This window comes from Aulonocara sp. 'chitande type north' Nkhata Bay, linkage group LG4 (genome assembly GCF_057382095.1).
Source record: "Aulonocara sp. 'chitande type north' Nkhata Bay isolate Kocher_YH1m ecotype deep benthic linkage group LG4, A_spYH_male_GT1.1, whole genome shotgun sequence".
Taxonomy (NCBI): domain Eukaryota; kingdom Metazoa; phylum Chordata; class Actinopteri; order Cichliformes; family Cichlidae; genus Aulonocara; species Aulonocara sp. 'chitande type north' Nkhata Bay.
Window position 1 is genome coordinate 10,279,463 of NC_141347.1, and position 27,558 is coordinate 10,307,020.

Consider the following 27,558-nt stretch of genomic DNA (forward strand, 5'->3'; position numbering starts at 1 on the left):
TTGCCTTTTCCACTTGAGAGGGGCACTAGGCAAGGGTGCCCTCTCTCACCCCTCCTATTCGCCATTGCTATCGAGCCTCTTGCAATATGGCTGCGTTCAGAGGATAGATTTAAAGGCATTACAAGGTTCGGTGTGACTCACAAACTCTCCCTTTATGCAGATGACTTGCTCCTGTACATTTCTGACCCTCTAAACTCATTCCCGGTGCTTTTTGACATACTGGACCAATATGGTACACTGTCAGGATATAAGGTCAATTATCAAAAAAGTGAGTTGCAACCCCTTAATTCCCTGGCCAGAGCTCTTCCCCACTCAATAGTGCCTTTTAAGTGGACAGAAACCGGATTTAGATATTTGGGGGTTTTTATTTCCTCTTCTATACATAAAATGATGAGGGAGAATTTTCTATCCCTACTAGAAAATGTTGGGAAAGATTGTGACCGTTGGACTTCTCTACCATTGTCAGTGGCAGGGAGAGTTAACCTGATAAAGATGAGTGTCCTCCCAAAATTCTTGTATCTTTTTCAACATGTCCCGATTTTTCTTACCAAGGCATTTTTTGACAAGTTAGAAAAGATTCTGTCACATTTCATATGGGGAGGGAAACAAGCTAGAATTTGCAAGTCTATTCTTCAGTCCTCTAAAAGTGATGGTGGTCTTGGTTTGCCCAATTTTAGACACTACTATTGGGCAGCTAACATACAAAAACTTTTACAATGGGTTCATAACGACCCCCCTGTAACAGCCTGGGTACAAATGGAAACTGCATCTAGCTGTTACTCATTATCATCAATACTCAGCTCACCACTCCCTTTTTCTCCAACCCTTGTTGGGGATAATCTAATAGCTAAGGAAACAGTAACTATTTGGCGACAGTTCAGAAAATACTTCGGGCTACTTGGACCGTCTTTGCTAACACCTTTATCAAAAAATTTTAATTTTGCACCTTCAAACACTGATGCGGCCTTTAGTAGTTGGAAAGATAACGGACTTAGGACTGTTAAGGACTTGTACAGTCAGGACACCTTTCTATCTTTTGCTGACCTATCGTCCAAATACGACCTGCCTAACTCCAACTTTTTTCGCTATCTTCAGGCTAGAAATTTTGTAAAAACGCAGTTCCCTCACTTTCCCAATCGGCCTCCAGAAACAAATCTGGATATCATCCTGCAGACGAACCCTCATCAAAACAGACTGATATCAGCCTTGTATAAAATACTAGATGCTTTGGTCCCCAAATCCATTTCTCATATTAAGCTGAGATGGGAGGAAGAGCTTCAGACAACCCTGCCAGAACAGCAGTGGGATCGTGCTTTGAAATTGATTCACTCGTCTTCAATTTGTGCTCGTCATGCTTTGATTCAGTGCAAGGTGGTCTATAAAGTACACTATACAAACGCAAAATTATCTAAAATCTATCCAACCATCAGTGATGCCTGTAGCAGATGTGGACTATCGCCTGCCAACCATGTCCACATGTTTTGGTCATGTTCAAAACTGAGTGCATTTTGGAGGAATATATTCGACACACTTAGCCAAGCATATGGCCAGACTGTCCTTCCTAACCCACTCTCTGCAATTTTTGGCATTCCTCCTGACTTGAACTTATCTGGTCCCCTCAAACAGGCCCTAGCCTTTACCACTTTACTGGCCCGGAGGCTTATTCTGTTGAAGTGGAAGCTTCCCCACCCCCCAACTCATGACCATTGGGTGAGAGATGTACTCTTTAACTTAAAGCTGGAAAAACTTAGATTCTCTCTAAAAGGTTCTATTAGGGAATTTAATAAAATCTGGAAATCATTTCTCTTGCTGGTCGACACTATTACTTTACTTCCTGAGTCTGCAGTGAACTGAGCGAAGCTACATTATAATGTTTGTTTTTTTTTTTTAATCTTATTTATACCTTATCTATTTGTTTTTCCTTTTGTTTTGCTTGGTCCTTTCTCTGTTATTGTTTTCTCTGTTTTTGTTTTGTTTGTTTTTGTTTGTCTGTTTGGTTACGGGGCGGGGGGAGGGGGGGGGAGTTGTGGTTGTTGTTGTTTTTTGGGGGTTATGCTTGTTATGTGTATGGGTCCTGAGGTGGTGGTGTTGTTGTTGTTGTTGTTGTTTTGTTTTTTTTTTGTTTTTTTTTTTATTTATTTTTTGGGTTTGTGTGTGTGTGTGTGTGTGTGTGTGTGTGTGTGTGTGTGTGTGTGTGTGTGGGCAGAAACTGGTTTTCTGCAGTGTTTTGTCTATTGTAGACCTGGTAGGGGGAGAATTTGGGTTGGGGGGTTGGAGGGTATAATGGACATACCACTGTTCTGAAATCAAGATGGACTTAGCTGTTGCTAACTTTGTATGTCATTGTTGAAATTAATAAAACAAAGTTGAAATAAAAAACCGCAACAAATTAAAAATCCACAACAAATTAAAAAACCACAACAAATTAAAAATCCGCAACAAATTAAAAATCCACAACAAATTAAAAAACCGCAACAAATTAAAAAACCGCAACAAATTAAAAATCCACAACAAATTAAAAAACCGCAACAAATTAAAAATCCACAACAAATTAAAAATCCACAACAAATTAAAAATCCACAACAAATTAAAAAACCACAACAAATTAAAAATCCACAGCAAATTAAAAAACCGCAACAAATTAAAAATCCACAACAAATTAAAAAACCGCAACAAATTAAAAATCCACAACAAATTTAAAAAACGCAACAAATCAAAAATCCACAACAAATTAAAAAACCGCAACAAATTAAAAATCCTTGACGGAAAGGGATTGTCTGAAATACCGGAAGTGGCACAACGATTAGGCTTACTCCATATTTGTAGCTCAGAAAAGTGATTCGGGATGTCAACAAACGTTGAGAAACTCACACCTCACAGCGCTTCCTTATCACCCTGACGGTGCTTGCTGCACTACATAGAGAACCGGAAAATGTTTTGCCCGTTTTGTGGCGTTAGCTTCAGCCTCTTCACCCCTTTTTGTGCTTCCTGTGGACGGTCTCTGGAGCTTTTGCGGGACACAGACCAGGCTGAAGGATCAAACTCCCCGGGGACATCAAAACAAACAGAAAATTCTGAACAAAGTAATTTTGATATATTACTCACTTTTTGTTCTCTTCAGACAGTCTATGCTATTTCAGTTAAATAGCACGTTTATTTACCATTTTGGCTCCGGTTTCTGTTTCTGTTTCCTTATACTGTATTCTCGTCTACGTTTAGTAATGGAGAGTGCTAACCCCGTTTTGATGTCAAACGTTTTTCATTCAACCAGAACAAACATGTCCGTCATACAAGCAGTTCATGGAGTACAAAAAATCAAAATCCAAAGAGCGTCAGGCCTTCAGCTGTGGAGCAAAATTAAAACTCAAGCAACAGAGTAAACCTGTCAAGGTAAGCCATCACAGGTAACTTTATAAACGAGGATTTGGCAATTATTCTTAAAGTGATCTGGCTTTTATTATTTGTTTGTAGATCAATATCGGATTTATGGTGTCACAACAAACCGACTTAAAACCGCTAAGAGGGAAAACACTGCCCTTATTTATTACCCCCGAAATTACAGCCCCTGACCTCCTGAAGCAGGCTGTAGAAAAAATGAGAACATTCAACAAGGACTTGGTGGAGGGACCATATGTCCTTTTGTATCCTGACTGCACAGAGGTGATAAATGTGCCTGGGACAGAAAGGCCATTCCGATTGGCAGACTACAAAGAGGAAATAGGAAAGAACTACAACAGGATTTCTCTATTCATTTGCCCAGAGAGCCACTTCAAACGAGGTTTGTTAATTTTATATTTTGATGTGTTTACATATACAACAACTAATAATGTGTCTACTTTCTCAGCTCTGATTGCAGAGGATGGTACCTCAGACTCGGACCCTGAGATTGTGATTACATCAAGAAGCACAGCTGAGTTCAACCAGGCAGACACATTGGTGTGTACTTTTTTTCCCTCTCCACCATGCCAGAGGCCTGTGAGTGGCCCTGGCAGAGGTGCATGTCCTCTGAGTGCTCTATTTTTTTTCTCTATAATGATCATAATTCTGTAGCATCCATGGGTCTATTATTTTCATTGTGTGATTATATGTTCTTTAAAAAAGTTTTTTTTTTTAAGTATTGATGAACTATCTAAATGCGATACGAAGTTGGTGAAAGCTTTGAAAAGTGCATGTTTTTCATCTTAGGTTTTCAAACCACAAGACCAGAGTACCCCTAATGGTAAACATGCAGAGAAGGAGTAAGTTATTTAAGAGCTTGTTCTGCTATATATTAGAGTTGGGCAATACAATATATGTCTTTGTTTTATTTCAGGGAATATTGATCACGATATAAACCGCTAGATTTGTACATATTAAATGTGCCGTTGCTCATGGTAAATGGTAAATGGCCTGTATTTGTAAAGCGCTTTATTAGTCCCTAAGGACAAAGCGCTTTACACATCCAGTCATCCACCCATTCACACACACATGCACACACTGGTGATGGCAGCTACATTGTACCCACAGCCACCGTGGGGCGCACTGACAGAGGCGAGGCTGCCGAACACTGGCGCCACCAGTAGGCAATGGGTGAAGTGTCTAGCCCAAGGGCACAATGACCAAGACTGTCCGATCCGGGGCTCGAACCGGCAACCTTCCGATTACAAGGTGAACTTAAAATTTCACATAAGTAAGATGTGAAATCCTCAGAAGCTTGTTTTGATTTAAATATTTATTTCCTGTCATAAGTTCAGACAGACGGATGTATTAACATATTACATCCGTTTCAGATAACTAAAAAAAGGTACATGTTAAAAACTAAATCAAAAGTCAGGGATAAAGATTTCCAGTTTCAAAAGACAACAAACACCAGATCACTCAATTGCTTGGTCAATTACATTTAAAAACAAAAAAGAATGATTCTAAACATAAATCTTAGTTTACAGTAAGTTTTACAGGAGAACAGACATAAAATTGACAAAGTCTTTGTCAATATCAAATGAATAAGCTAAGAAATAAAAGCAAATTCTCCTAATCTCTCCTTGTATATTTATTTTAATGGTTGGTTTAGATGTAAATGGTGCCCAAACATCTCCACGGGTGGCGCTGCTACTTCACTGTGCTGCAGGTAACAAGTCACCCTAACTGGACATGATGCTGTTCCCAGAGCGATTGGTTGCTGCGCTACTTGATAAGGATTGACTATTCTTATGTCAATGAAAAAAAAGAGTGATTAGAGGAATAAGCAGCATATAAAATGGATGGATGGATAGCTCTATTGCAATAGTCTCATATTTCCTTTGAGAGAAAAGTATACTGCAATACATATTGTTATTTTATTGCCCCGCCCTAATATAAATATTTATTGGTTTCATAGCCTTTTTATAATGTTGGTATCATAAATAATATTGAACTGTATGAGCTTCTTATCTGGACATTTTAATTCCAATACTCTTATTCTGTTTCAGACATGCTCCAGGACCTTCATCTATCATACAGCCATGTCAGGTATTTGGGCAATTTATGTCAGCATGACGTTTTTTGCTATTGCTGAAATAGTACAAAGCTATGTATGTTTATATACAGTATGCAATTTTTGCTCTGTTTTTTTCCAGATTGTAATATCTGATACAGAGGATCTTGATCACCAAAACGAAACGAATCCAGTCATGAGTCCCTATAGGTAAATAAAATTGTGTCTTATATGTAATTTTAAATCTGTAACTACAGTACACGTTTGGGTTTGTGAAATGGGTAAAGATAATTAAAGGGTGAATAGAAGTTATTCTAATGTTGGAATTATAATTTCTCAACAGTAAATATGCAGACCTGTGTGCCCCCTGCATTGAGGACGAGGATGAAGAGCTGGTTGAAGTTGCTTCACCGATTGATGACAGAGCACTGTAAAATATCAAATACTACTTCAAATAACAATGCTAAATTGTATAGTCTTGCATTCGGTCTTTCATTTTTGTGATTACAGGGAAGACGTTAACATTAATCTACCTGACATCATTGCAAACTTATCCAGTGCTATTCATCATGGAAGTGTCAGCAGATTCAACATCTCAAGAGCAAATGTCTGGGATGGAGCAGTCAGGGGTTTCAGGCGGTTGTCATACTCTGAAACCAATGACATGCTGGTTAAATTTACTGATGATTCTGGCATTCTAGAAGAAGGACTTGATGCAGGTGGCCCAAAACGAGAGTTTTTGAGTCTGCTAATGAAACACATGAAAGATCGTCCCATTTTTGATGGACCTGAAGGACGTCGATTCCTCGTCTACAATGCAAAGGGTATGCAATGATCAGATGTTTGATAAACTTAATTTAAAGACTTTTTTGGACTTTTAAATCAATTTGTTTTTAATTATTATCAGAAGCAACTCATAATAATTTCTTGGATTATTTCAAAACAGCATTAGTCTGTCTATCTGATCGATCTATCTGACATCGATCGGATCTGATCGATCGGTAGAGAGAGGTGTGTGTGTGAGAGAGTTTATCATTTACTGTATTCATTCACAGCTGTAAGGGAGGATGAATACTACCTAGCAGGAAAGATGATAGCCGTGTCAGTTGTGCATGGTGGTCCAGGGCCCCATTTCCTGTCAGAAGAGCTGGTACATTATCTTGCAGGCCAGACTTCAGTAAAAGCAACAGTTGCCTCAGTCACAGATGACGACATAGGGAAAGCTTTACAAGAGGTGAGGACAGCGCAGGATTTGAATGCAGGATAGAACTACAGCTTCTTCATCTGTATGACATTAAAAAATTCTTTCTTTGTGTAGGGAAAAAACAGGAATGAAAATCAGACACGTAAGCTTACATTGTGTATGTCCATTTTTATGGGTTTTTCAGATCGACAGTGCTGGTTCAGTGGATGTCCTGCGTGACTGTGTCATAAAACACAGTACTATGCTACAGGTGGCTGGTTGTCTAAGGCATGTTTCCACAGTTGAGGAAAAGAAAGACATTGTGTCTGACTATCTCCAGTGGTATATAATTGCTCGAAACTCATCTGTAATTGACAGGGGAGACAGGTGAATTATTGTTATGACAGTGTTGTTCATAATTTCCGACTGAAATATTTTACATTCTCCAAGGTTTCCAAAGTTCACAGTTTGTCCATAGTTTGTGCATGTACTATGAACTGGTAAATGACACAAAGTTCTCCTCATTCTTTAGATTTAAAGAGGGTCTTTCAGCACTTAATTTCCTGAGTGCACTCCAGCAACACCCTACTTTGCTTTCCCCGGTCCTGTGTCACATGGAAAAGAAACTCACAGCCCTTGAACTTGAGAGACTTTTCAAACCTGACTTCAGCCCATCTGGAAGTAACAGGAGACGTCTGGAAAGTCAAACTGTGGGCTACTGGTCAGACTATCTGCTGGACTGTGAAGGTTTATACCAGTATTTCTTTTAGTACTCATTACAAGACAATGTGTTGAATTCACATATACATATATAATTTTTTTTTAAATTTTTTGCAGAATCACAAACTGCTGTGTCGTTGGGCGATGTTCTGATGTTTGCAACTGGGCTAACATCACTGCCACCTTCTGGATTAGATCCACTACCAAGCCTACAGTTCCTGGATGACTCTTTATTCCCGATGGCAAATACATGCTTAAACTTATTGAAACTACCAATGATAACTTCATATTCCTTGTTTAAATCCAACATGGATTTTGGAATTCAAAACTCCCCAGGGTTTGGATGTTTCTAGAATGTCTGGCCTTGTAGTTCAAACCTGCTGTTGATTTATTCCTCAAGTTTTTAAGTCAAATTTTTTTTAAAATATGTTATGAATAGGAGAAGGTGGGACATACTGGCGGTACAGCACAAATCCATTATAGTTTACCAGGTTTATTGTAGTTTTATTAGATAACCCAGTTACTTACAGCTGCTTCTTCTTGGCATTACATTGTAAATTCTGTAGGTTTTTTGCTACGGGACTTATCCAGAAATCTGTTATGTATTTGAGCATGTTTTTTTTATTCTAAAATGTAGGTACATCTGTTCAAAGGAGATTTAAAATGCAATCGCTAGACTTGATTTGTTCAAAGTTTTGACAGTGCTACTAAAAGTAAAGGCATTTAAAGGTGTACTGTGTTCTACTCTTAAAAGTTGTAATAAACACACAATACAGTGCAAGATGTGATTTTGATTTGATTTATTATTTATATAAATGTTCAGGACTGTATCTCAACTTCCATCAGCTAAACAAGGACCAGAATTATCAAGACATTCAGTAAGAATATGCTTTTACAAATACAAACTTAAACTTTTGGCGTCTTCAGCCAACTCATGTAGCCTAGTTCAAAAAAGCAGCATATGCTATAGGTTTTGGTGAAAACAACAAAAAGCCAGGTTTTTGTTTTTTTTTAGAAATTTGCAATTTCTATTAACTTCATGTAAAGTTCAGTGGCAGACTCCCAGCAGACGGGCTTTTGAAAATGATTTTGCTCCATTACAAAATTCAGATACTCCTGTATGTTTGAGTCCCCACATACAACTACTGACAGCCTAGACTCAGGAAAAGCGTCCAGTTCAGATTGTTGAATCAGGAATCCACAGTCTCTGGAGCCGTATCTCTGATCAATGGAAGACAATTGCATTAATATAGGTTTACACATAAAGTAATTATTTGATCATTATTATCCGTTACCTGTGGGGTAGGTAGTACAGTTCATTTGGCACACCTCCTGGACATGAAGCTGTTCTTGAGGGACGAATCCGATGAGTGTTCCACAGCTTCACACATTCATCAAGATCCTTCTGAACAATGACAGTGAAGCAAAATCTCAAAAGGCACTGATGCTCGTGACTTCCATTGAAGTGTCCAGCATCTCGAAGATCCGCAAACAGCTCCAACCAAAACTGAGCCCTAAAAAAAATTGTTTAGAGATAGTTTAGTTTGTTTACATGGCATCGTTTCACAACACGTCATCGCATGGCACTTTACAGTTCATTTTAACTGAATCATATATAGACTCCAGTCAGTTTAAATGTTTTCTATCGAAAGGGATTGCATACAGGCAAAACTCTAAAACATTTCAGTAATGTGCAAAAGTTAATTTATTTTAGGAATTCTAATTAAATGTGAAATTAGCGATACTGAGTCATTACATACAAAGTGAGGTATTTCAAGTATTTCTTACAATGTTAATGATTAAGACGTAGAACTTATGAAAAACCCAAATTCAATGTCTCTAACAATTTGTATGTTCTATTTGTTTGGGTCCTTTTTGCATAAATTACTGCCTCCATGCAGCGTGGTATGGATGCTATCAGTCTGTGGATCTGTTGAGGTGTTATGGAAGACCAGGATGCTTCAGTAGCAGCCTTGAGGTCTTAGCCACTACACTATGTTACACCCCTTTCATCCACACTTACATTAGACAAAACTTTCTATTAATGTGCTTTGATAGTCTCTGTGAACATTCAAATTCTTTTAAGGTGTTCTTTATGGAGGGTGTCAATTATGTTTTTTTTCCCACAGCTGTCAGGACAGCAGTCATGTCCATCCTGTGAGTCCTCCTGAATTAGAAAGACCATTTAGAGGCTCAGGAACCCTTTGCAGATGATTTGAATTAATTAGCTCATAGTAGAGTGGCACTTTAAGTCTAAAATATTTAACCTTTTCACAATATTATGGTTTTGAAGTTGGGTTTTTCTTAAGTTCCAAAGCATAATCATCATAATTACTAAATGGGCTAAAAATGTATAGTTTGGCATACAATGAGTATTTAATATCGGTTTTACTTTTTAAGTTGAATTACTGAAATAATAATAATAATAATAATAATAATAATAATAACAACAGTGGATTGCATTTATATAGCGCTTTTCGAGGCCCTCAAAGCGCTTTACAATTCCACTGTTCATTCACTCTCACATTCACACACTGGTGGAGGCAGCTACAGTTGTAGCCACAGCTGCCCTGGGGCAGACTGACAATAAATCAACTTTTGCACAACATTCAAATTTGTTACGCCTTTAAATATCAGGCAAAATTAAATGTTATATTTACCTTCCTTTTCGATATATGGACCACCAGGACTCAATTCGCTGGTTATTCGTTGATGAACCAAACATGTGACTGGACTCTCCGCTGAAGTGGTCATCATGATGGTGACGTAGTGCGCACTGAACTGCAGCCATAATGCCGTTTTCTGTCCCACAGTCAGTTCTCAGTCTCATCGGTACAACACCAAGGCTCCCAACACATGACAAGTAATAGTAAGCTATAACCACTGGATTATTATTGGTTGGTCCACATTCTAGCCACAAAACCTTGCGTGAAAATCCATCAATGCACCCTGAAATGGCCAAACCGAATGGTTTGAGCTTGTCATAACCATCAGCATGCCACATGTAGTTGGGTCCCAGCGAATGATAGGTTCTCCTAATGAATCTTCTGCGTGTTCTCATCTGGCATCCATGAGGATTAAGCTCCCGGAGTATTTTCATCACATCATCCCTCTTCACTTTAAGATGATGCTTTTGTTTAAGTACCTGCCACATTGTTCGATACCCAAACAATCGCCCAGGTCCTTGAAGCTCCGCTCTGATTGCGTTAATGATCGTTGTTCTGGAGTGAAAATATTTTCTTCGGTAAAGTCCAGCATTATTAAGTTTACTTTTAAGACTCCTTAAACTTATCTTTACACCATGCAAACTTAACATCATGTCCATGATAACACTATATGAGTGACCTTCGTTGAAATATTTAATGCAGTACTGTAGGGTGTCTGATCCTTCAGCCTGGTATGTGTCCCGCAAAAGCTCCAGAGACCGTCCACAGGAAGCACAAAAAGGGGTGAAGAGGCTGAAGCTAACGCCACAAAACGGGCAAAACATTTTCCGGTTCTCTATGTAGTGCAGCAAGCACCGTCAGGGTGATAAGGAAGCGCTGTGAGGCGTGAGTTTCTCAACGTTTGTTGACATCCCGAATCACTTTTCTGAGCTACAAATATGGAGTAAGCCTAATCGTTGTGCCACTTCCGGTATTTCAGACAATCCCTTTCCGTCAAGGATTTTTAATTTGTTGTGGATTTTTAATTTGTTGCGGTTTTTTAATTTGTTGTGGATTTTTGATTTGTTGCGGTTTTTTAATTTGTTGTGGATTTTTAATTTGTTGCGGTTTTTTAATTTGTTGTGGATTTTTAATTTGTTGTGGATTTTTGATTTGTTGCGGTTTTTTAATTTGTTGTGGATTTTTAATTTGTTGCGGTTTTTTAATTTGTTGCGGTTTTTTTAATTTGTTGCGGTTTTTTAATTTGTTGCGGATTTTTAATTTGTTGCGGATTTTTAATTTGTTGCTGTTTTTTAATTTGTTGTGGATTTTTAATTTGTTGCGGTTTTTTAATTTGTTGCTGTTTTTTAATTTGTTGTGGATTTTTAATTTGTTGCCGTTTTTTAATTTGTTGCCGTTTTTTAATTTGTTGCGCTTTGCACTTCCCAGCCACCGTATATATGTGATGGTGGCATTTTTTACTTTTATGATTACACATGTCTGGAAAATGAAGTTATATTCTTGTTATGTGCAATAACATCAATGTTATTGTATACGTAGATTAGCATAAAGAAACAAAATAAATCTTCAATGTTGGCGTCCAATTTTAAGTGTGTGTGTGTGTGTGTGTGTGTGTGTGTGTGTGTGTGTGTGTGTGTGTGTGTGTGTGTGTGTGTGTGTGTCAGATCTCTGAATCTGACGTAATCCTCTGGATATTGAATGAGCTGACTCTTGATTATCTGTGTCTTACAGGGTTAGGTGGTGCTGGGAATGTGGAGTTGTAAGGGGTGCACAGAAACGGTATCAAGTCGTTCCAAGCTTTTGCATCACTACAGATTAAAACATCCACATTTTGGACGTCGTTCTCACTTTCCATGTACATACCTGCATTGTCCATGCACCTTTAAAACGTGGAATGCCCTTATTGTCCATCAAAATAAAATCCACAGCACGGGGGTCACTACTAAAAAAAAGGCGATTTTCAGTTGCCACCTTTGCGAATGCAATGATTTAGCATCAGAGCGTGATTATTTTGCTCACATATATGCGCATCTTAAAAGAAATGAGACACTTACTTGTATGTTTCTAGGCTGCAACTTTAAAACAAACATTTACTGTACATTTAAATCACACAAAAACTGTAAACACAGACATTATACACCAGGTGATTTTAAACGAGGTATAGTAAGAACAGGAATCGCACCTACAAATGAATTTGCGGAAAATAGTCAGGAGTTTGTAGATCAGTTGGATACTGTCATTCCTTCACATGGTCAGTGTGATACTGAGGACTTGCAAAAAGTCATAGAGCAAAGTTTTGCAAATACTCTGCTAAAGCTGGAGCATTTGGTCCATGTGCCAAGCACAGCTATTGATGTATTTTTAGAGGAACTCTATCATTTGATACGGTCGGCACCTGTACCATTATCCTGTGATATTGTGACGAATATCTTTAATCAAAGAAACCTCCCCATTGATAAAGATCTCATTACAGAAACTATTAATGCAGTTTTTTCAGGTAATCCTGTACTAAGGTCCATTCAAAAGGGTGGTCCGCTAAGCACAGCATATCTGCGTAAGCAGTATTACAAGGAAAATTTCTGTGTTTTAGAACCAGTTGAATATATACTTGATGCTGAAAAGAAACACAGTTTCCAATATGTCCCATTGCTGAAATTGTTACAGCAGCTGTTGAGTAGAAAAGATGTTGTTGATGAAGTTGTGAAATGCCATAAACAACAGGTGGGAACAGACTACTGGGTCATATCATTACAAGTCTTCAAGTGATGGTTCCCTATTTAAGGAAAACTTTTTCCTTTCTGGAGAAAATCTAAGGATTTCCCTACGTTTTTATGTGGATGACTTTGAAGTCTGTAACCCCCTTGGTACCTTATCGTCCATCTACTTGTCAGTGTTGTGCAAAACCACTGACGTTAAAACTTATGGTTATGACAAAATCTTGGAACCTCTTCTACAGGATCTGAAAACTCTTGAAGAACATGGCGTTTATGTTCCACTATTAGGAGAGTCAGTCAAAGGTACAGTCGTAAGTGTAATCGCAGATAACCTTGGAGCACACAGTGTTGCAGGATTTATGCAAAGCTTTTCTGTAGAATACTATTGCAGATTTTGCACAGGGAAGAGCAGTGATATTCAGCTGTATTCTGTAGCGTCTGGTGCTTTCACGCTAAGAAGCAAAGACCTTCACCAAGTCCATGTCAAACAAGCCCAAGATACAGGTACAGGCTGTTGTGGAGTGAAAAGAGAATGTGTCTTCACCAAAAATCTGTCCCACTTTCATGTCATATTTGGTTATCCGCCTGATCTTGCTCATGATGTTTTTGAGGGTATAATCCCAGTAGAGTTGGCTCATTGCTTGACAGTTCTTATATCAAAGAAGTTTTTCACTTTAGCCGACTTAAACAATGCGATTCTGAAGTTCCCCTACAAATGGGAAGATAAGACAAACAGACCTCATGTAGTGTCACAAACTTTCTCTAGCACCAAAACAGTAGGAGGAAATGTGCATGAGAACTGGAGCTTGCTCCGGTTCTTGCCTTTTTTAGTTGGATCACTTGTGCCTGAAGATGAGCCTGCATGGCTTGTTCTCATGACTCTGAAGGATATCACAGAACTTGTTGTGTCCCCTGTGCATAGTGATGACTCTCTGGCTTTTTTGGAAAGCAAAATTATAGAGCACAGACAGCGATACCAGGCACTGTTTCCTGATGTTAAGCTACTACCAAAACACCATTATTTGGAGCACTATCCACAGATGATTAGGTTTTTTGGTCCAGTTGTTTGGCTGTGGACAATGCGTTTCGAGGCCAAACACAGCTTTTTCAAGCAGGTCATGAGACACACAAGCTGCTTTAAGAATGTGCCTCTCTCCTTGGCCTCAAAGCATCAGATGATGATAGCTTACCATCTAAGCTCCCCATCTCTTGGCAAGTCTGAACTAGAGGTCTCGGCTGTATCAACTTTTCCAGTGGATTTGCTTAAAGAGGAGATGGCTAGAGTCATTAGGCAAACATTCCCTGACATTCTAGAGATAAACCTTGCACAGTGTGTGACAATAAAGGGCATAACTTATAGGAAGGGAATGGTACTGGCCCACAGGGCAGCTGGTGGGTTGCCAGAATTCTGTGAAATAAACCACATCTGCATTGTAAACCAGAGCATATTCTACATTGTCAGAGAGCTCGGTGGCTGGTACAGGGAGCACTACAGAGCTTTTGAGCTCAACCCAGTATCTGCAAGAATATTCACTCTTGTTTCACTCCGTGAACTCCTTGACACTTATCCACTGGTTGACTACAAGATCGGATCAGTCTGCATGGTGACTTTAAAAAGGCATATAGAAATAAAAGGTGTGCAAATATTTGTAATAAGTTCAGTCACATGTATTTCACTAGATACATTTTTTTTTTTTTTTTTTTTTGTATATCTGACCTTTTATAACTGACTGATATGTATGGGTAACTGTATGAAGACTAAACTGAAGTTATTCTTTCTGGGTGTCTGATGTATTGTTGTTGTTTTTTTTCGTCTACAGAATAGCTGCTTGAAATGGGGACCCCTGTGATCCTAAAGATCATCTTGACTGATGGAACCTGTCAAAGGCTCATTCTCTCCAATGGACCACCTGAATCAATTGAGGATCTCATTGTTGAAGTCAAGAGACAGTGTGGTCTTCAGGGCGATTTCAGACTTCAGTTTATGGATTCCTTGTTTGGGAATGAGTTCCTTAATCTTACCTCAGTTTCAGAAGTGGCAGACAGAGGGACTCTTAAAGTTATTGACATGTCAAGACCCACCACTATGCAGCATGAGGATTATATCATTCTTGATCCTGTCCAGGACTCCGAAGCCCTCAGCTGTTCCTCTGTTAACGATTCTTCGTACCTGTCTGGTGGATCTGTGGACACGGATGTGTTGTCATCAAGTGAGTCAACAAGCTCACGATCTTCTTGGCCTGCTGTCTTTTATGTGCCCAAGTTTTCGTATGATGCTGAATTACAACTTCAGCAGGCAAAAATTGCGTACAATCAGAATGGAACTGCACTTATTCCAGATCCCAAGTTGAAGTCAGCCATCCTTGAAGGTTTGGTGCAGGAAATTGTGAAGTATAAAGTGTATGTCAGTGATAAAGAAATGGATCAAGTAGCTCAGAGTCTGATCAAGAAGCATCCCTGTCTAACTGAGACAGGCTCCAACACTGGATTTGGAGGATGGAAGACCAGTTTAAAATATAAACTCTCAAACTATCGCACCCAGCTACGAAAACTGGGCTGCCCAGAGGTGACTGTAAACTCTCTAAAGAACAAACCTGTTGGAAGATGCAGTGCAGCCTTTGGTGTCAAAAAAGCAAAGAGGGCAGAAGTTAACTTTTGCCCAACATACCCACCAGAAGAAACTGAGGAGAGCCTGGAGGCAATGCGGAAAACTTTACTCTTGGACATAAAGAAGAAGAACAACAGAGAGTTGGTGAAATTCAAGATGGAAAAGACTTTTGCCTACAGAAGACATGAAGTTGTTCGTGATGCACCAATGGTAGAGGCTTTCATGGCAAGATGGCCTGCTCTATTTGATGTCCATGAGGTAAAGTTTGACTCACACCGGGAGTTCTTGGAAGAGGTGTTAAGCTAAAATACTTTAGGCACATTTAACAGCCAATTTCTTCAGCATTGGTGATTGTGGCCTTCTTCCTGGTGTTAAACATTTGAAGCTCACTCTTTTGTGCTGATGTTTTCAGATCAATGCTGAGTTTAAAAGAATTACCACAATCCCCCTTCAATCAAAGTTCCTGTCTCAGATGGATCTCCACTTAGACAACCTGGTGAAGCTGTTCAAAAGAAGAGGAGGACAGCTTGGACAAAGACTGAAAAAAGTTGTGGCACAAATGGATAATGTAAGTGATAAAGCCTTAACACAACTATGACCCCTTTTGGACAAAACTTTTAATTGGTTAAAAATTGTAAATGTTTTTCCAATGATAAATGCTGTCATCTTGTACTACTTTTACATCTGCTTGTTTTTGTTTTAATCTACTTAGTCAACTTTATTAGTATGTGTGCCTTTACTTTGAAAGCATTCATGTAAAGTACAGTACTAAAACCTAAAATCAATGAGAAGGGCTAACTGAAGATACTAATCACACAAATTTGATTTCAGTGTGAAGATGTTGATGCTGGACGTGAGTGTGTCATTAAGGGAGTGTGTATCTACATGGGTGAAGATCCTGACAACCTTATCCGGGAGTATGTGGTAAGTACTTGGGGTATTTTATTTTATTTTTTGGGGGGGTGGGGGGGTGACTTTCACCAGTACATCATATTGCTCACTTGCCATGGATTGAGTAACATGACTTTTATTTTATTTATTTATGTATTTTTTACAGGACATGGATGAAGACGCCATCAATGAGGCCATTGAAGACACCACTGTTGGAATTTATCTTCTTAAAGAACAAGCTTCAGCAGATGAACAAGAAGACATTGGAGTTGTCCTTGAAGGCATCAGGGTGGTGAAGAATTTGGATAATGTAGCATTTGCTGTGGTAATGCTATTTGGACTCATGTATGCACTAAACCTTGCCTACCCTGCTGACCTCTGCTACACCTTTGAGGTTTTCCAGAAGGTTTTCATGGAACTAAACTCTCCAACAAAGTTCTTGCTCTCAAAAACCGTCTGTTTCACTGAAGGGTCAAAGACTGCACTTCAGCAATTCTTTACTGAACACAAAACGAAAAACTGCAATGTTATACTGCTGATACTGTTTGTTTGGGTTTTTTTTGTTGTTGTTGTTGTTGTTTTTTCTCATGTGACTGCACTTCGAGGTGACACTTTTTTTCTTTTCTTCCTTTTGGTGGTATTGTATTGCGAGAAATGTTTACAGAGGTTTTTTAGCAATGTGCTCTGGGTCAACCTTTACATCCTGCTTATATGTTCAAAAGGAAGATTCCTTTAGGTGTTTGGTATTATGTGACAGTGTCATTTAAGCTTCAATTTAGTAAAAAAATTCTGTACAGCTAAATACAAAATGTGACATGTATGAAGATATATCTTATCCTTAATAGCAGCTTGCTGCCTCTTTGAGTTTTGGAAGACCAATTTAAGCTGAAGTTGTTCTATATATGTACAGACTTGATCATTCAAAGCAGCTTGCTGGTTTCTGTCTCTTAAACCCCAGGTAACAGGAGTTGTAGAAATGTTAAATGCAAAAAAAAGTTATATTTGTGTAAGCCTGTTTGTTCATGGATGCTTTTTGATTCTTTTTCCAAGTAGGCTTAATTTAGTTTCAAACTTTTAATTGTGAAATTAAATACAAATATGTGTAAGATGACAGGATCATTAATAAGCACTTATTTGTAGCTTTCTTGTATTGCTGCTAAGGTCAGTTTTGAGGGGAAATATTTACAAATGTTTTAAATCTTTCTTTCAGTTATATCTGCAGGCAATCGCTAAAACTGTGTAACAAGTTTATATGCTTGCTGTTTTCACTGCTGTTAAAATAAAGGTGAACTTTTCAGCACTCCCATTTTTTTTTTTGCCTTTTTTGTCAATAACATTTAGTTTATATTTACATTATTATATTGTACATAGGCAAGAAACCAAGGACTGAATTTTTATGAAGTTGACTTAAAATAATTAAGTAGGATTTAAAGCCATAATTTGTGTTGCAGGAACATAATTATAATGCCTTTATGTTACACAATTTCATTAAGTACCACTGACAATCAAAAATACGTTGGTGTTAAACTTTAAAATATATCAACATTACGTAATACATTGATATTTTGGTAACAGACAAACAGTATGTACATCGAACATGATTTTTTTTTAAGTAATCTAATGTGAATGAAATACTTTGGCTTTACAAGTAATTATTACTTGTTGGAAAGTGGAAAATTAAGTCAGTCATACTTATTCATATTATGTGGGACCGATGTACACAATAAAATCAAGTAAATTGAAAGAACTTTTTTTTTCAGTGTACCCCTTTCATGTAAACATCCAAGGGAAACCCTGGGTCAACTTAAAGAGTTAAGGTTTGTGTCACCACTTATTCTAATAGACAATGTTAGGGTCAGTGAACAAAGATATCCTGGATTTGTTGAACCCGTAGTGTAGAGCCCACTGGGGTATTCCAGGAAGCAGGTTTAGATAACAACTCCATGTTTGTTAACCCTGAAATGATGGAAACACGGGGTGTGTTCCACACATATGCAGTACCTCTCTCCTATTCCTCGGTAAAAGAATTGCTAAGGACTTACGAAATGAGAAGAGCTATTTGCTGAGAATTGGAACAGCCCTACACTTGTCTCTCCTTAACAATGTGATGCCAGATGTCCACCGTATTGAAACTACAGAAGATGGACTACCTTACTTTGCTATGATGTGTTCTAAACCCGGTGTGTTATGGAGGTCATGAAAAGCCTGTGAAAAATATCTTCATTACAAAGGCTGATGTTCTAAAGAAGGAACGTTTACTAATGTCTGCAGTTGCATGAAACCATCGTCTGATCTTAAAAAGTTGCTGGAATTACTAAAGAGGCTCAGAGTCAATTTGTGACTGACAGTTGTGAACAGGGCTATCTTTGCAGCTTGCTTAATGGGATATGGATTTGTAAGCTTTTCACTTCCAGGAGGAGACTTTACACAGTTGTATGCAAAGCACTGGGCACCCCTGATAATCTTCACGATTTTCCTTTAGAAAACATTGGTTCTTTACATCAGCAATTTCATTTAAATATATCAGCAGATGACCACAATGATATTTGACAAGTGAAATCAAGCTTTTAGGATTTACAGAAAGTGTGCAATAATTACCACTGTAACTTAGTCACATATAATTTGTGCAAAATCTGACACCACGGGGGGGGGGGGGGGGAATCAGGCTTTATGCCTGTTGTTTTACACGACAGTAAATAATGTTTGTCCTGTTCTGCATATGTGATTGGTTAGCTGTTCCACACAGATTTCAGGTTCATAGAGTGGAAGAGATTGTAATGATGCAGCTCTCCTTTGGATAAATCCTGAGCTTCACCTCACAGCCCCCTGATCATTCAGTGAGCTAGTTTAAGTCATTGTACCGTTTATAAGGTTGGGCAAACCTGCAGTCTGCTGAGACTGAAGAAGTCACCTGGATGATGATGAAATGTTTCTCCCGCTGAAAACGTCCAGATGAACAGAATCAACTTTTTGGGATTTACTTACCTGGATGATTGAGCATGCATCAAGACATGTGAAACCATGTATGTGTCACAGTTAATGTTAAGCTACACAGCATAACATTAACTCTACACAAGTGGAGGTACACAAACTATATTACAGACATTTTATAACCCTACATTTAGAGAGTAGTAGTAGTGAATGCAAAAAAGTGGGAGGAGCATAGGATGATGTAGCTCAGCTTGCCACAATGCTTCTCTAACTACAGCAATCTTATCTCAACTGGACTACTGTAATTCTCTATATGCAGCTGTTAGCCAGTCTTGTCTAGCACGGCTCCAGCTGGTCCAGAATGCTGCAGCTCGTTTCCTGACACGTTCAAAGAGACACAAGCATATTTCCCCGATCCTCACCTTACCTTACCTCGCCAAGCTTTAACATTCGCCAAGTTAAAGCTTGGCAAATGTTTTGAACCATTCGCCAAGCTTTAACAGTAGATAATGTGAGTGGGTTGCTACAGAACATCGTTAAGGTCTTAAGTTTTCCCACAAAAAGCAAACTTTTCAAAGGGAATTTAGACATAGAGCTCTCAATATCCAACCAGACAGGAGAAGGCTGTTGTACCCAATCGGCAGCTATACGCATATGGGTGCTCAGCTGATACTTCCTTATATCTGGGAAATAAAGGCCCCCTTTTAAGGATGGAAGACATAACGTGGATATTTTAAGATGAGGTTTCCTCCCTGCCCAAACAAAGGAGCTGAACCAGCCATTTAGAGTTTGGATAGCTTTATGTGGAAAAAGGGTCGGAACCATCTGTATTGGGTAAAGTAGCCTAGGTAGAATATTCATTTTCAGAAGAGCAATACAACCGAGCCAGGATAACGGTAAGGACTTCCATCTCTCTAGATCTAGTTTGACCTGCTCAAATAGGGGGGTAAAGTTACTTTTATACATCTGTTCAAAGGCGTGAGTAACCCTAATCCCCAGATACGTAAAGCCCTGTGTGGACCAAGTGAAGGGAAATGGAGAAGGGGCCCATAGTTTTTGTTTCAGACTGCCCAATGGCATCTCTTCTGATTTATTGAAATTAATTTTATAGCCTGAGATTTCACTAAACTTATTAATAGTTTCAACCAGAGAGGGGATTGATGTTTCCGGCCGAGTCAACACAACAAGTACATCATCAGCATACAGAATAATCTTATGCTGTCTTTGTCCTACAGATAGACCATGTATGTCCGTCTGAACTCGTACTGCCTCTGCCAATGGTTCTATGGCTAGGGCAAAGAGCAAAGGGGAGAGGGGGCAGCCTTGTCTGGTTCCCTTCTGTATCTGGAAGTTGGAGGACCGCACCCCGTTTGTAAGAACTGCAGAGCAGGGATTGTTATAAAGTAACTTAATCCAGTTTATAAAGTTTCCACTGAAACCGAATTGATGTAGTGTAAAAAACAGGTAAGACCATTCAACATGGTGAAATGTCTTCTCGGCATCAAGGGAAATTACCACACCAGGCAGAGATTTTTGTTGGAAGAACTGGATCATATTCAATAACCTACGCATGTTATTATATGAATTGCGCCCTTTAATAAAACCCGTTTAGTCCTCATTAATAAGCGAGGGGAGTAAAAGTTCCAGACGTTTTGCTAATATCTTGGAGAGGATTTTCAGATCCACATTCAACAAAGAGATTGGCCTATAGGAGGGATAATCTTCAGGTAGCTTGCCCTTTTTAAGTATAAGGGATATATTGGATTCCCTTAAAGAACTGTGCAAGAGACCCTTTTTAAAGGAGTCATTGTACATGTTCAGCAGCGGGCTAGCTAAAATTTCTCTGAATTCTTTATAAAACTCGGCACATAGTCTGTCTGGTCCCGCTACTTTGCCAGCCTTCAGCTCTTTAATAGCGTCTAATGGTGTCAAATCCCATCTTAAAACACGTTTTTACTCATTGGCTTTCAACACCGCATGAGAGTTACCTATCTATCCACCTAGTCATCTGTTACCAGGTATTTGTTATTGATGTTATTTGTTACTGTGTAATTTTTGTTTTTTGGGTTTTCTTTTTATCTTTGTAAAGCACTTAGGTCAACATTTTGTTGTTATTAAATGTGCTATATAAATTAATAAAAAAAATAATAAAAAAAAAACAGCGATGAAATAAAAGGAAGGTGTACCCAAACAGAGGCTAACCTGGAGTCTTCACACCTCTCCTGCACTTTCCTGTCAGCTTTGTGACAGCAGCACTCAGTAAATCAGCTTAAATTTAACTTCCATTCCACTTCCAGCAGCCAGCATATGTTCATTCACAGGCACTTGTTACGTTTCGGTGTTGTCGGTGTGTTGTTTTTGGCGTGACTGTTATGTGTTTCCTGTTTTACTTTGAAAGTCTGTGTTATCTTAGTGTTTTCAGTTTACGTTTCCCTGTCTCGTCAGTTCTAATTTGCCCCAGCTGTGTTTCCCTCCTGTTGTCCATTTTCCTGATTGCTCCCTCTATGTATTTAAACCCTGTGTTTCAGGGTGTCATGGTCGCGATCTCCCCCGTGTTGTAAATAGTTTGGTGTTTTGTTGTAAATAAATAGTAGTGATGGTGAGATGAAGCCTCATGATGAACTGAAGCTTTCCATCCAATTGGTCGACTCATGGTTCGAAGCATTGTGATGATTCATTTGCTCTACTGCGCCATCAAGTGGACAATTCAAGTGAAGCGGGCTCTTTGATTATAATGATATGTAAACCTTATGTACATCTGGATAATGACACAAACTAGTGTTTGGTGCTTCACTTTTTAATAAACTAAAAGACAGAAATCAGATTATAGGATGTGTAGTGTTGTTTATTTATATTTTGGTGTTTATCATTTGTGATATTTATTACTGTGTGCATACTTTATTAGGAGAGACAAAATTAAAAAAAAAAAAAAAAAACATCTCTTCCTTGCTGGTTCCATCGAAGAAGAAATGCACAAGTAACTATGTAGCACATACGTAATCCAATTCCACAACACGGTGTGATGGGGAATCAGCTGTTTTCCTGCCCATGTTATTTCGAATCTGGCGCGAACCGGTGAACCAGTCCCTGAATCAGTCACGTGGTACGGACTGCCCGCGAGGCCTCGAACGTCACTGCATACGTAATCAAAGCAAGCCTCGATACGCGCTTCAGAAAAACGCCCCCGCGATTACCCGACGCACGATTCGAAGCTTCGACACACAGGACACATCACTAATAAATAGTTTGTTGTAAATAGCTGTAAATAGATTTGTCGATACTTTCGTTTTGGGATTTTGGTGGAGAGCCTTAGTGGGGGGTTTTTTGTGTGGTTTTTTTTTTTCTTTATTTTTATTTTTTTCGTGTTGCACTCCGGTTGCCTAGGCCGGGGTGTAACACACTGGTACTGGTGACCTTCAGCGAGACAGTGAACCCTTACTGCTCATCATTGTAACAGCTCTAATGCTAAGTTTGTCTGTAATCCATAAAACAATAGCAGCCAAGAGTCAAAATATTTGTTTATAGTTCTGGATGCATGTCCACATCTTCTGCACAGGAGCCAACTTGCAGAGAGCATAATAAGAGTTCTATATTTTCTTAGTGGAGATTTATATCATTTACATAAATTTATGAATATTCCAGCAGATTTGTGAAAATTTGTAAATAAAACTAAAGGACATTTTAAATTACCATACATTATTTTTAAATTGTTGACATAACACTAAATATCTTGATTTAGTTTAAGTTTTCGTTTTAGCTTAAACCAGGAAGGTATGTACCATGAACTCAGTCCAGACTCTATAAAAAAGATAGACTTCAGCATATGTTAAAATTCACATCATTGGTTACATTATAAATAAATAAGTGGCCAATGATAGTTGTTATGAAGGGGAAAGAAGCCACAGAAACCAAAACGTTTGTACAATGTCATACATTTATTTGCTTGATATGGACATTTAAACATGCACATTGACTCGCCTTTGGAGACAGCCTCCAGTCCCCACTTAAGGGACATCTGTGTTATCTGAATATCCAGGGGCATCCTCTTCATATAAAACTTCATATAAAACACGGATGTAGCCACCCATTGCTTTTTGGACACCTCAATTTGAAGCTTCAGCTGACAGGCTACAGTTTTGGGCCTTTCTTTTCCGACACGGACGTTGTTGCTCAGTCCAGGCATGACACTCAAGTAGACTTTTTTATTTTAGGTCCTACTTAATTATCTAACTTGATAGAAAAAAAGAAAATAACTTTTTCCAAGTTCTACCAAGCAGCTGGTAGAGCTTTGTTTTTTTTTTCTAAGTGGAAGTTTAAAAACTTAAACTTCCTTCATGAAAGTTTAAAACAAAATAATTATCTTAGGACAAATAAATACACGGCTCCTTTTTTCAAGGATATAATAATAATAACAGTAATAATAATAATAATGTCATCAACATTATTTTTAAGTAATTAAGTATCCTAAGTTTGGTAAAAAAAATAAAAAATAAACAAACAAATAAGTAAAAATCATGACAGTTTAGGTAATAGTAATCCCATGGTCAGATGGATTGGTGTTGCAACTACAGCGATGCGGACGCTGTACCGGTCTGTTGTGGTGAAGAGAGCTGAGTGTGAACGCGAAGCTCTCAATTTAACAGTTGATCTACGTCCCTACCTTCACCAATTGTTACGAGCTGTGGATAGTGACCGAAAGAATGAGATCGTGGATACAAGAGGCAGAAATGAGCTTCCTCCAAAGGGTGGCTGGCCTCTCCCTTAGAGATAGGGTGAGAAGTTCGGCCATCCGGGAGGGGCTCAGAGTTGAGCCGCTGCTCCTCCACATTGAAAGGAGCCAGTTGAGGTGGTTCAGGCATCTGACAAGGATGCCTCCTGGGCCCCTCCTGGGTGAGGTGTTCCAGGCATGTCCCACCGGGAAGAGGCCTAGGACACGCTGGAGAGGTATCTCTCGGCTGACCTGGGAATGCCTTGGTGTTGAACCGGACAAGCTGGAGGAGGTGGCCAGGGAGAGGATGGTTTGTCCCATGTTAACAATCTCACATATGCTGGTAAACATGTTTCTAGCAATACATCATTACATGGTTTGTAATCACATTTTTAGTTTAAAAAGTTAAAAAAATAAAATAGAGCTAAAATGAAAAGCCTGAATCATTTAATAAAAAAATCTGTATTTATTTGTATTTTTAAGCGTGTTTTAAGCCAATATTAAAACATGCAAGATTTATTTAAAAACAAATTACTGATTAATATTATTATTGCCCATGGTAAATAAAAAGTGCTAAGAAATAATAGTTCTATTATTATTTTCTTACAGAGAATGTTAAAGGGTTAATGTGGCTACCATGGTTCTACGGGTCTAAATTTGCACACCAAGTGTGCTCTTCATACCCAGATCAGACCTCAGGAAGGTTTGTATATTTTCAAACTGCCAACTTGATCCACTACAACATTGAATTGTCTTCTGTTTCCAGGACTGCTTTCAGGCCAGCACATGCGGCACTGCAAAAAGAGTGCCAGCTGCAGTGGTTCCAACTATAACATATATAATTTCTTAAATGTACAAATGTTAGTTTGATTCTGAATGAAAGAAAACCTATAGTGCTTGATGAAAAATAATATGCAATCCATGTGTGTTTACTGAAAAGGAAATTGTGGCCTGTGAATGCTTTCATTTCACAATTAGATTGGACTATCCACTTCAGTGAGATGGGTAATGGCCATACAAAGGTTGGAGTGATGCAAAAGACTCATGCAGGCTACTCAAACCGTTCCTGGATCAAACCAAGAACCAATCAAAAATAACCTTTATGTACATCTCTGGTGAAAAGTGAGCTTACAATTGTTTTTTAAATAAAAATGAAAGGTCAGATCTTGCTGTTCTCCAAGTGAGAGTCAATGTGTTTGATGAGGGCATCATCAGGGTAACTGGTTGGGAAGGTCAGCTGGCACAGAGGGCAGCTCCGAGCAGCATTCTCTTCCGATTCCATCCATAACTGTGGAGATTAGGAAGAAAAAAAAGAATAGGTGTCAAATTGCTTAACCATCAATAATGGTAAATCCTTCATAAAGTCTTCATAAAGCTTCAATCAAAGAGAACACAAGTCCTTCAGCACAGTTTCTCGATGATGGAAAATTGTGATATGATGAAGTAGAAAAGCTTCTTATAGCTTGGATTATTAATTGTTTAGATCAAGTATCACAGAGAATACTTTTAAATATTTTAAGTTAGCCTCGCCCTGGCTCACTCAACAAAATGCCAGTGAGACTTTTTAGAATAGCTTTGGAATAGATGATTTATCCCAAAAGAGCAGCTCACTCTCAGACTGTAGGCTTAATCTCTAAAAGTATAAGTGGGTGGAAGAGTCTCAGCAATCAAGCTCCTTTCCTGTAGAGCCAACTCCTAGTTTGGGTTCAAAAGATACACAACCTATTTAAAATTGCTCTTAAAACTTTCCTTTTTGATAAAGCTTATAGTTAGGGTTGGGTCAGGTGACCCTGAACCATCCCTTCCACTGCTATTGGCTCAGGCTACTGGGGGACTTCCCATAATGCACTGAGGATTTCTTCTGCGCTGACCTCTTTTCACTCCCATTTCACTTACTAAATCTCCATTTACAATTTTACGTATAACAAAAAAAAAAGCTATGCAATATACAATATACAATATTCAAGTTAAGGAGGCATAGTAGTGCAAATAGGCAAATAGTGCATTGTATTTATTTAAATTTTTACTTTTTAATTATTTTATTTGCATTTTTTAATCACTAGGGTTTGAGAGTAACGAAATTTCTATTCTCTGTATGTCCTGTACATGTGGCAGAATTGACAAATAAAGTTGACTTGACTTGACTTGACTTGTTTTATATGCCGCTACTGCACATCAGCCTTTGTCTTCTCTTTCATATAGTTGAACTTTATTTGTTAAAATAATGTGCAGCATAAAATCCTTTTGCATGCACCAAGCAAAATTTAGTTTGATGAAACTTATGTGACATAAAATAAAATAAATATGGATCATGAATAAAATATGTGTCATATTTGGTAAAAGTTTTCCTTTTCTTGCCCTTCCTTGCTCTCCCTTCTCGTCTACAACAATTTTGCAGCCACCATCACCATGCTGGTAATCCTTGCAGGGCATGATCTGATCTGAGCCTTGTTCTGCTGGTGGTTTCTTCCTGGGCGATTATGGCTCAAGAGTTGGGAGTTCACCTTGTAATCGGAAGATTGCCGGTTCGAGCCCCGGCTTGGACAGTCTCGGTTGTTGTGTCCTTGGGCAAGACACTTCACCCGTTGCCTACTGGTGGTGGTCAGGGGGACTGGCAGTGTGCCCCAGGGTAGCTTGCCATCACCAGTGTGTGAATGTGTGCGTGAATAGGTGGATGACTGGATGTGTAAAGCGCTTTGGAGTCCTTAGGGACCTTAGGGACTAGTAAAAAATAAAATAATTTCCCCCAGGGATCAATAAAGTATTCTGATTCTGATTCTGAAAGCGCTATACAAATACATGCCATTTACCATTTAAAAGGGAGTTTTTCCTTCCCACTGGAGCCAAAGTGCTTGCTCGTAGGGGGCCTTAGCACCTACGAATCTAGAAGTTGTCTGATCTGGCCCATATTTCCCTTCTGTCCTCATACTGCGGTTAAAGGTAATTATACTGCCTATACTATGTGCAAAGAAGGCTAGAAGTAGCACTAACAGGTCTTATATGCCTGTTAGGTTTATATTGTTGATTTGTCATTTATGCTTGGAAACAATTGCTCATATATGCTTAGAGGTATATAATCAATTGTATAATGATATAGCAGTCTGCAAAGACTCTTTGTGCCCCCAGAGCACTCTGGCATATGCACACACATCCTAAGGTCATGAGAGAAGTCGTACCTTCTCTTACTGATTTATGGTATAGGAGGACACCTGCTCTGTATCTGTTTTAGCATAAGAGCCCTTTGTTTAGGTGGACCGCTGGGCTCCTAGCACCAGCTTTGGGGAGTCGTTCACAGGGTTACATCTTGACCACACACACACACACACACACACACACACACACACACACACGTACTCTTTGTTCATATGTATGTTAATGAACCTATACATATTCATGTAACCACAATAAAGAGAAGTGCTACGGGGGAGCTAACTGAGAGTGACTGGGGTTCAAGTGGAAGGAACGGCGCTCGTCATAGTTCTCTCCGTCGTGCACGAGCAACACAAAGTGCTCTGGTGACTTGCGTCTTGCTTTTGCTGTTGTAGTAGAATTGTCTCGGTGTTCCAGCAGTAGGCCTGTGCTACACAGACCTATCAATGCCCACTACTAGAATTGCACCACCAGTGCTACACACACATCTTAAGAGAGATTATGGCACACTCCTTTTTACATAGTCTTTAAATCC

General features: G+C 38.8%; 2 protein-coding genes, 1 long non-coding RNA gene and 1 pseudogene across 7 annotated transcripts in view; 2 read left to right on the forward strand and 2 right to left on the reverse strand.

The window, feature by feature from the left end:
* Positions 1-2,750: 2,750 nt before the first annotated feature.
* LOC147331955 (uncharacterized) lies at positions 2,751-7,708 on the forward strand. Of its 3 annotated transcripts, XM_086288305.1 has the most exons (12): positions 2,751-3,083; positions 3,272-3,390; positions 3,472-3,936; positions 4,186-4,238; positions 5,448-5,487; positions 5,595-5,662; positions 5,796-5,882; positions 5,963-6,276; positions 6,508-6,686; positions 6,841-7,022; positions 7,168-7,382; positions 7,473-7,708. In XM_086288305.1, exons 1-12 carry the CDS (start codon positions 2,933-2,935, stop codon positions 7,706-7,708), a joined length of 2,109 nt encoding a protein of 702 aa, XP_086144431.1. In that variant the 5' UTR covers positions 2,751-2,932. The 3 variants fall into 3 exon arrangements, with proteins under 3 accessions (XP_086144431.1, XP_086144429.1, XP_086144428.1); XM_086288303.1 differs by lacking the exons at positions 6,508-6,686; positions 7,168-7,382; positions 7,473-7,708 and having other exon boundaries at positions 3,472-3,778; positions 3,845-3,936; positions 6,841-6,952; XM_086288302.1 differs by lacking the exons at positions 6,508-6,686; positions 7,168-7,382; positions 7,473-7,708 and having other exon boundaries at positions 6,841-6,952.
* Positions 7,709-8,301: 593 nt separating this feature from the next.
* On the reverse strand, positions 8,302-11,184 carry LOC147331956 (uncharacterized). The gene is made up of 3 exons (XR_015128923.1): positions 10,016-11,184; positions 8,651-8,869; positions 8,302-8,574 (listed from the first exon to the last, which is right to left on the reverse strand). It is a non-coding gene; the product is annotated as an uncharacterized LOC147331956 (long non-coding RNA).
* Positions 11,185-14,458: 3,274 nt separating this feature from the next.
* LOC147331957 (uncharacterized) lies at positions 14,459-16,702 on the forward strand (annotated as a pseudogene). Its single transcript, XR_015128909.1, has 4 exons — positions 14,459-15,601; positions 15,756-15,911; positions 16,175-16,267; positions 16,401-16,702. The product of XR_015128909.1 is annotated as an uncharacterized LOC147331957 (transcript).
* A 6,336-nt stretch (positions 16,703-23,038) lies between these two features.
* Positions 23,039-27,558, reverse strand: part of LOC147331958 (TANK-binding kinase 1-binding protein 1-like) — a 32,892-nt gene continuing 28,372 nt past the window's right edge. For both annotated transcript variants that reach the window (XM_086288308.1, XM_086288307.1), the window contains one exon: positions 23,039-25,161. In XM_086288308.1, coding sequence (XP_086144434.1) covers positions 25,033-25,161 — 129 coding nt within the window. In that variant the 3' untranslated portion in view covers positions 23,039-25,032. The remainder of the gene's footprint in view (positions 25,162-27,558) is intronic.